At 43.9% G+C, this 10,068-nt stretch overlaps 1 protein-coding gene across 1 annotated transcript in view; it reads right to left on the bottom strand.

Annotated features, from left to right (window-relative positions):
* Nucleotides 1-236: 236 nt before the first annotated feature.
* Spg7 (SPG7 matrix AAA peptidase subunit, paraplegin) overlaps nucleotides 237-10,068 on the bottom strand; it is a 90,441-nt gene continuing 80,609 nt past the window's right edge. Inside the window, exons 18-19 of the mRNA XM_037427577.2 lie at nucleotides 3,001-3,078; nucleotides 237-559 (exon numbers count right to left, since the gene is read on the bottom strand). Of these exons, the coding sequence (XP_037283474.2) occupies nucleotides 344-559; nucleotides 3,001-3,078 (294 nt within the window). The 3' untranslated portion in view covers nucleotides 237-343. The remainder of the gene's footprint in view (nucleotides 560-3,000; nucleotides 3,079-10,068) is intronic.

Genomic DNA, 10,068 nt, shown 5'->3' with positions numbered 1-10,068 from the left:
CTTGTTTTTATGGTCATTCATAAGCAAAAGGGCTTTTAAAATGAGCTACAGAGATAGGTCGTTATATTCCTCTAGTGGAACAAATTCCGTGGCAATTTCAAGGATTACAAGAAGTACACGAGTATTCCAGGAGTTTTATGGGCCCTTCAATTGCTAGAATATTAAGGATATTTCAGGATTTCAAGGGGCTGTACAAATCCTGATTACTGTCGTACATTAAACATAAAGACGCACTGTACTGTTTGCAAATATTTTAATTGCAGACTGTACACACTATTCGTAAACTAGGCCTGTAATGCTCTTGTGTGCAATTAACGTTACACTACACTATCACTGCAACTTTCTAAGCTATGGTAGAAGCAGCAGCACCAGACAGGTTTTGCTGAGGCTTTCCAGGTGGCCCTTCTCTCTCGGGGGATGACTTGGTCTTCTTGTCAGGAGGATCGGGACCCAAGTCGAGAACTTCGATAAGCTGTTTCTTGCCAAACGGTGGTGGCCCTATCAGGGCTTCAATATCTGCATAGTTTAGCACCTCCCTCTTGAGCAGCTCTCTGGCCAACTGCAAAAATAACACATATGTGCATGGGCTCACAGCAAACTGAACACAATTCCAACGGTGCTGTTCAACTTGGTACATTTCAAATTTAGTCTTGGTGGTGAAGAGAGAGGGAATCGATTACAGAAAATTCAGCAGTTAACACAATGGCAAATTCTTTGTTGTAGTGGCTCACCATACAAAGCTTCGTGTTTGTAGATTATAACGGCCATTATGGGCTCGTGACTAATCGCCTTGCTTTGCTGGTATCCTTGTGTCTAGCAGATGCTTATAATGAACTTGGTAGGCTTGTGCGAATGATGAATTTTAGGTTCGAAGTGAATTCGAAGCAAATAGTGATTTTGGTCGAATATTTCCTAATCGAATACGAATAGAATATATGATGTATAAAGAAAAATGGGCATATATATCATGACCTGACTAACCTGTTCAATATTGTTTTTTAAACAAGGCCTCTATGCTTTCTATGCTTTATGCTCAAATCAGCCAATGGCTGGTACATTGGCTGTGACGAGGAGCGATTTCCGACATTGTGGCGTCATTTGCCGATAGAAGAGAGCAATATTTATCTGGCTTTTAGAATTTCTTGACAATTCCAGGTCACGTGCTGCACTATAATATTTAGCTCGCTTGTTCTCAATAGCTTTGACTACCGATCGGCAGCGTTTGCTGACCATGCTCAAGAAGTGTTGCAGGGCCCCTTAAATTTGAAGTGTGGCTTCGCGGCAAAGCAAATTTTCTCTGGATAAATGCTCTCACGGTTTAGCACCGCTATACTGCAGTGAAACCACCTTTACAGGCAGTTACATGCAGTTTAGTAAACACTCATTCGTTCATGTCGAATACTTCGAAATATTCAATAACTTAAATTCGAATTGAAACGAATTCGAATACTCTACCATTCGTTCGAATATTCGAAGCATTCAAATATTATTACAGAAAACACAGAAAACAGAAAACATAAACTGGGTTAGGGGCACTGCTTCGCAGTTTCACAATTGAGTAGGGGTGTATGAATATTCGAAAACTACAAATAACGAATCGGATAGCACTATATTCGATTTTACACTTGAATCGAATGGTATATAATCGAAATACCCAATATTTTTTTATAGCTTTAGAATAATCAGCGTCGATAGGACAACCCCAAAACAACGAAACTCTGCGAGTGCTAACAGTTCCTTTTTTATATTTACTCACTGAATTATCAATGTGCGTCCAGCCCAAGCTCTTACAAAACTACAGACACTACTGCGATTACTGACTGAAAGCATTTGTTTTTCCCCAACACTCAAAAATTTTACAATGCTGCAGCTGCATTGCGTAAATTCCTGGTTTCATCATAAAATAATTGCAGGATGGATGTATGATTGTATTCAGCTACACGAATAACAACAAATGCAAGCTTTCTGTTCGCATAAATTCTTCTTGCAAAAGGAGCATCCAACATTGATGCTTGCATGCTTTTGGTGCCAAGGCCCATGTTGTGACGACAGCCTGAATGAATAATCAGAGCAAAAATATGAGGAAGAGCACAATAAATGACAGACTAGTATTAGGCATTTGCTCATCCTCGTATTTCCACGCTCTTTACTCATTCAAGATTGAAGCTCACCACCTTGCCCAACTAACCGTTCTGAATAACAACACGCTTATCTGTGTCATAACACTTTTAGCAGTATTCATAGAATATGGTTCAAAATCGTTTAGTTTACATGTTTCAGATTTATTTAAAAGCAGGTGAAAAAGTATCACCTTGATTGCTGCTGTCACTGCTGCATTTTCACCTACAGTTACAAAATACTTCAAAGGATCTGGTCACCCCTATATGCAGGCTTACATCAGTTTTCGTAAATGTGGCTTTTCGAGTTGGTTAAAAGTAACCGCAATATTCTGAGAAACTTTGCAGATATTTATTTCAAATCAAATATGAAATTGTAGGTCGGTTTCTAAAATAGTTTTCTTACTATTCGATGACTATTCTATTAGTATTTGCATTCGACTTGGCTGGCATCATCGGTATTCCATTTGTATTCAATTCAGTTCCAAAATTTACTAATCGCACATACCTACAATTAATATAAATTCTATTCACTGAAAGGCACAAAATACGACACTAGCTTTTGTGCAAACAGTTTACTTAGCCCCGCCGCGGTGGTCTAGTGGCTAAGGTACTGGGCTGCTGATCCGCAGGTCGCGGGATCGAATCCCAGCTGCGGCGGCTGCATTTCCGAAGGAGGCGGAAATGTAGGCCCGTGTGCTCAGATTTGGGCGCACGTTAAAGAACCCCCAGGTGGTCAAAATTTTCGGAGCCCTCCAGTACGGTGTCTCTCATAATCATATGGTGTTTTTGGGACGTTAAACCCCACAAATCAATCAAACAGTTTACTTATATAAAATGACAAGTAACTTGCGACTGCTTTGCGATAAGCATGCATACTCACCAATTTCAGCTTGTCGCTGTTTTCCTGTAATACTTTTTCAGTCTCCTTGTAAGCCTTGGCAACCACAAGCCTTGCTTGCTACATGCAAGAAGATCAAAAGCCTTTATAAGCTATATATTTACACCAGATAGTCAATTTCAAAAAGAGTCCATGAAAAATTAAGTCCATGAAAAATTATTGGACTTAATTTGGTCTTTTGCTTCATAAATTAAGTTCTAGTGTTTTAAAACTATTTGAAACTTCTACTAAAATTCAATTTAGATATTTCGGTATTCGATTGAATTTGTAAGGACACTAGTACTATTCAAAATATTAAGAACCACCAAAATTTCATAATGTATGCAGAACAAGCTTTAACTGCAAAAACACAAGAATTTTACTGCTTCTGAAACAGTGATGTACTAGCTCACTAGTGCACTTTCACGAAAGCTGTACCGGTGTTCTGCAATACCAGCGTGTAGCAACATGCATAAGCTAGGGCAAATTGTTGTAAACAACTGCCAAAACTATTCCAAAGGAAAGCCACCCAAACAAGCCATCATATTATGGAAACATGACGAAATGAATAAGTGCTAAAAGATACGGAAACCTAGCATCGTTTTATCATACATGACTCGTGATAAACATTCCACAGATCATTTGTCATTGCGGCTCCTGATTATATAAGGCACAATGCTTTGAGAATTTCTAATGACAAGCCAAAACATGCAGGCAATAGTACACCTCAGCGGCTGTTTCAGGTGTAACTGCCACTTGAAGATTTCAAACAACTATTCATCCTTCTTTGCATTATATAAGTGCAGTTGTAATGCAGTCAAGAAATAGTGCTGCAGAATGGAAACATTTCCAGTGCCTTATTTGCTGTGCAATAACCACAAGTTTTTTGTTGGTCTCAGTAGCATATTTTTTTTTTAAATTTTTTTTTTGTAAATGGCAATAGTATTCTTATTTAAAAGGATGTTAGATTCAATTTGCAACTGCTTTTCATTATTTAAATTTATTTCAAAGTTATAAACTTGATATTAGCACTCCCCTATAAACACCTCTTCAACAAAGCACAGTGCTTTGCAAGATGTATAGCGCAATAGTGTGATAACACAACGAAAGACAAGAGAGGTCTCCACGCTGGTATGCCATAGATCATGCAGTACTAACTAGCTCGAGCCGCAACATTTCTAATTCGAACGAACACAGCCACCTATTTTCACGCTGCAACAAGCACAGCACACTTCTAAAATGGAATATGCACCAGGTCAGGTTTCTCTAATTTCCGCTAGTACTCTCTGGACGTTCACTTGCAATGTGTATTTACCTTTCATCCACCACCATCATGATAAGCAAAAGTTTATTGTATCATGTGTAGTTCGTCAAAGGATATATACAAACATGTATTTAATCCTAATAGTAATGGCCAACAATGCAGCTTGCAAGTTTTACAGCTTTGGTGAGACAATTGAACACCTGCTATGTCCTTGATGAGCATTTTAAACCCACTAATGTGCTCCGCAAGCTAGATTCCACTGCTTGGATAAAAGACCACTCTTGGAGGAAAAGATTTTAGCAGTAGTGGCCCTACGCCAACTACAAATACTTTTCTGACTCCATTTCACCAGAAACATATATTTCCCAAAGTACTAAGAGAAGGTACATGTAAGATACGCAAACAGAAAACTTGAATGTAAACATTCAACAGATGTCTGTCTGGTTGGGTATGAAAACTGGGCAATGATTTTGGTTGGAGTTTAAATCATTGCCCAAACAGAAAACTGCTTCACTCAAACACATGCTATGAAAACACAATGCTTATTACACGAAGGAGTTGAACTCCCGTGACCCTGTCCTTGAGATGGGCTGCCGCCCTGCGCAGCTACAAGTTTGGTAACCAACTGTTGGCTGTCCAGTAGGCCCGCGATTTGGTGCTGAGACAAAACCTCGACGTCCTACTGTGTCAGGCCTGAGCCCGAGTCGCCTAAAACACTGCACGACAACCTAATAAAGTTACAACCAACAAGCTTTGCTCTACACATTCTTGCATGTGCAAGACCACAAAAGCCCTGTTGTACTTCTTACGGGTGACTGAACTTTTTGAACATGAACCACTTCTTTATTTTCCCTAATTTCTTTTTTATTTGTTCTACCTAACACTGATTCTGGAAGGTCAGTGGCTGAATTAACTATTCAAAAGTGCTAGGTGCATGCAAAAATTTTTCATACATGTGAAAAATGACGATTCAAAGCATCGATCACCAGTGATCGATTTGAATAGGCGTGGTAATGAAAGAGCTAAGGGGTAGAGATATCGAAGTTATGGCTTGTGCATTCATTGCTTCAATCGTGCTAAGGCATGTTGCCAGGCTAGTTGGTTAAGATTCATAATTTATATAGCGTACCACATCATAACAGAGAAGAAGGACAACAAATAAAAACCATTAGTTGCAAGTTAACGTTATGTGTGGGTCTTTCTTTACTGTCTCTGTCGAGATACACTTCGCCATATGAATTATGAACTTTGTTTCAAGCGTTTCTCAATACAACAGTATTCATGAAAAATAACAGACAGTAATGCCAAGGTAAGTACAGGGGATGTTATTAGAAGTAATTCTAATTTGAATGTGAAGAAAGAAAAGTGGCTGAAAAGATAACTTGCCACCGGCATGGACCGAACCTGCGACCTTTGAATAACGTATTCTGATGCTCGACCACTGAGCTATGGTTGCTGTCATCCCCCCATCCACATTATAGAATATATATGTGCATTGAACTGTGCGAGCATCAATCAGCGCCACCTGCTGCAACTGCAGCGAGTGTGGAACACTCTTTTTGCCTGTTTGGTGTCACGTAGTATGTGACCTTATTATGAGATGCCAGAGTATCGAATGTGTTCTGAAGGTCGCAGGTTCAGTCCTTGCCAGTGGTAAGTTACCATTTCATCCACTTTTATTTCTTCACATTCACATTACAATTACTTCTAATAACATCCCCTATACCTTCCCTTGCATTATTGTCTGTTAGTTCTCATTAATATTGCCGGATGTTGTTAGGCACCAACCAAAGTCTTGCGCCGCTTCCTGCTCTAATGAATTCTGCCACACCAACTGACAAGCCAAACGTGCCAAGCTAAGCGCGCCATGCAACACTGGCTGCACGTGTCACCACACCACGCGCTGGAAAAAGAATACTGGCGGTTTTTCGAGAAGCAGCCCGAGGCGAGACGCAACAGAGGAAGTTGATGAGGTTTTCACTAGCGAGCTGACAACCTTTGTGTATTTAGTTGACAGGTACAAGTTTGCCATTAATAAATAGCTGTTTTAGCTTCCGGCACTGTATTTGTTCCTTAAAAACTGGTGGAGGCGTGGGGTATGATTCCAAGCCCATCTCAGGATAGGAAACATAGCCCAGAACCCCGAAGGTTGGAGCCAGCGCTGTTGACTCTTGTACACCAACGCACGAGTCGTCCCCTACGAGGTGAGCAGCCCGAGTTTGGTGCCCTCTTCGATTCTTCGAGACCAGTGGAGGAGGTAAGTTCCGGAGCCCCTGCAATGGTCACCCAAGCGACTTCATTTCCACCTCATATAGTCATGAACCCGCCCCGCATACCAGAGGTATTTCACGGTGATATTTTCGAAGATTCCAAGGATTGGCTCGACGGTTTCGAACGCGTTGCCAGACCGAACGGTTGGAACGAAGACAGGAAGCTTCGCTATGTCTATGTGGCATTGCAAGATTCTGCGCGTACGTGGTTCGAAAACCACGAAGCGTCCTTATTGTCGTGGGACGACTTTCGAAGAGAGTTTCTTGCTACGTACCCAAACACGGACCGCAAAGAAAAAGCAGAGGCCGCTCTTCAGACGCGAAACCAACGAAACAACCAGAGCGTCGCCATGTACATTGAAGACATGTCCTGACTGTTCCGCCGACCCGACTCGAACATGGCTGAGGAAAAGAAGTTGCGGCACCTGATGCGTGGAGTGAAGGAGGAGCTTTTTGCAGGCCTGGTGCGTAATCCACCCAGCTCTCTTGCGGAGTTCAGATCAGAGGCGACAATGATAGAAAAGACCCTGCAGCAGCGCGCGCGCCAATACAACATGGACGTAAGCGTCTCATCTGTCAGCGTGGCGTCGACAACCCTCACGAGTAACATTGATCTCTTGCATGAAATTGTGAGGGCTATCGTAAGGGAAGAACTTCAGAAAATACAAATGACTCAAGCTCATCCAGTGATGCCCTCACTTGCCGGCGTTGTGTGCGAAGAAGTGCGGCAAGCGGTTCTTCAACCACAACCTCAGGTACTACAGCGCGCACAACTGGAGCCTCCGCCTCAGTTGTAGTACGCGCAAGCTGTACGACAGGACCTCGGACGCATGAATCGAACGGCTGCGACTGCTGTGATGCCTCCGACATTTTCTCCAAGTACGCTGCTACCAATGCCGGAAGCAAGACCACGTAAGAGCGATGTATGGCGCACTGTAGACCGGCGGCCCCTTTGCTACCACTGCGGAGAAGCAGGTCACCTTTACAGGGCGTGCCAGTATCGTCGAGCGGGACTCCGTGGTTTTCCAGTCAATGCACCATGCCCACGGAAGGGTTAACGGCCCTACGAAATCGAAGAATACGCTATTCACCTCAAGAATACCTCAAGAATACCTATTTCACCTCAAGAATACTCTTTTCACCTCTTTACGCTATTCACCTCAATACACGCAACAATAGGAGTCGCGTTCGACAGCACCGATGCGCTATCGGTCGCCGAGTCTTCGTCCGTCATCAAATCTCCGAAGATCACGTTCACCTAGCCCACGGCGGGAAAACTAGAGCCAGCGACCTCTGGAAGTGAGGCCGCTGATATACTCACAACTGAAGACCATCCATTGTTAGCCCGACAGGACGGTGGCAGTTACGCAACGACGGACAAGTGCAGTAGTAGCGACATTACCTCCGAGATATTAGCCACGATCGACGACGTTGAGGCCACTGCGCTAATACACACTGGTGCAGACTATTCCATTGTCAGTAATGCTCTCGCAAAGAAGCTTAAGAAGGTGATGACTGAATGGACCGGACCTCAGATACGTACCGCTGGAGGGCACTTAGTTATTCCCGTGGGATCATGCACCGCAAGGATAGGAATGAGAGGATTTGTGTATGTTGGCAGCTTTATTGTGCTTCCTGAGTGCTCCCGGGAACTGATTATAGGCATGGACTTTTTGCAAACAAACAATGCAGTCATCGACTTGCAAGAGTCCCAGGTTTCATTTTCTACAGAGAATGCCGTCGCCTTCTGTCATGCGGAGAAACCAATCGTTCTACCTCTCCGCATTGTGGACGAAGATGTAACCGTGCCGCCACATTCCAGTGTGACCGTTCTTGTGAGGAGTGAAGTTCTCCGTGACTGTGACGGATTAGCGGACGGAAACATCGGACTGCTACTAGAAAAAGGACTATGCGTGGCAAGAGGCCTGGTGAGCCTTCGTGATGGATGTGCGTATGTCCTATTAACTAACTTTGGAAATGAGCTGCAGCATGTTGCGAAGGGAACATCCGTAGCATCGCTGCATGAGTACGTGCAAGTCTCAGATGTTTGCACTCTTGATAAAGCTTCAGAGACAGCACATAACGTAGTCCAGTCAGTAGACATTGACAGAGAGCTCTCGTCATCTCAGAAGCAACAGATTGCTGACCTCATCAGAGAGTTCACCGAGTGCTTCTCCACCTCGTCGAAAGTCGGACGTACGCCCATACCGTGTAGCGCCAAAAGAAAGGGAAGCCATCAAGAACCAAGTGCAGGAAATGCTCAACGATGATGTAATCCAGCCATCCAACAGTCCGTGGGCATCACCGGAAGTGCTAGTCAAAAAGGACAACACTCTGCGGTTTTGCGTTGACTACAGAAAGCTGAACCAAGTCACAAAGCGTGATGTTTACCCACTTCCACGTATCGATGATGCCTTGGATAAGTTACGCAATGCTCACTTCTTTTCATCATTGGACTTAAAAAGTGGATACTGGGAGATCGAGGTGGACGAACGAGATCGCGAGAAGACGGCGTTCGTGACCCCAGACGGACTATACAAGTTCAAAGTGCTCCCTTTCGGTTTGTGCTTTGCTCCCGCTACCTTCCAGAGGATGATGGACACTGTGCTCTCCGGACTCAAGTGGCAATCGTGTCTCGTCTACCTCGACGATGTAGTGGTTTTTTCTTCTATTTTCGAGCAGCACATCCACCGACTGAGAATGGTACTGGATGCCATTCGCGTGGCAGCACTGACCATCAAACCAGAAAAGTGTCGCTTTAGATTTCGTCAGCTTCGGTTTCTCGGACACATAGTTAGTGCGGAAGGCGTCCGCCCAGACCTGGAAAAGATTGCAGCAGTTGAAAATTTTCCGAAACCGCAAGACAAAAAGGCCGTCAGACGATTCCGGGGACTATGTGCCTACTACAGACGCTTTGTTGAAAACTTTGCTAAGGTCGCTAAGCCTCTGACACAGCTAACGAAAGAAAGTGTACCATTCTCTTGGCGGGAAGAACAAGAAGCGGCTTTCTCAGAGTTGCGACGCCGTTTGCAGTCTCCTCCAATACTTGCCCATTTTAACGAAGAGGCCGATACAGACATACATACTGACGTGAGTAACTTTGGTCTCGGTGCCATCCTTGTTCAGTGGCAGAATGGAGAAGAAAAGGTCATTGCTTACGCGAGCCGCACTCTATCGAATGCTGAGTCCAATTACTCAGCGACAGAGAAAGAGTGTCTCGCAGTTATATGGGCCATCACCAAGTTTCACCCATACCTCTACGGCAGACCGTTTCGAGGAATCAGTCATCATCATTCATTGTGTTGGCTGGCAAACATCAAGGACCCTTCAGGAAGACTTGCTAGATGGAGCCTGCGCCTGCAGGAACATGACATCACTGTGGTCTACAAGTCCGGTCTCAAGCACAATGACGCGGCTTGCCCGTCTCGCGCACCTGTTGAGTCTCCATCATCTGACCAAGAACAAGACATCTCATTTCTTGGAGTTCTGAATGTGTCGGAGATGGCTCGTCTTCAGCGAATGGACCCGGAACTACGC

Source organism: Rhipicephalus microplus, chromosome X (genome assembly GCF_043290135.1).
Source record: "Rhipicephalus microplus isolate Deutch F79 chromosome X, USDA_Rmic, whole genome shotgun sequence".
NCBI classification, from domain to species: Eukaryota; Metazoa; Arthropoda; class Arachnida; order Ixodida; family Ixodidae; genus Rhipicephalus; species Rhipicephalus microplus.
Note: the sequence above shows the minus strand (reverse complement) of the source record. Positions and strands in the feature narration are given on the sequence as shown.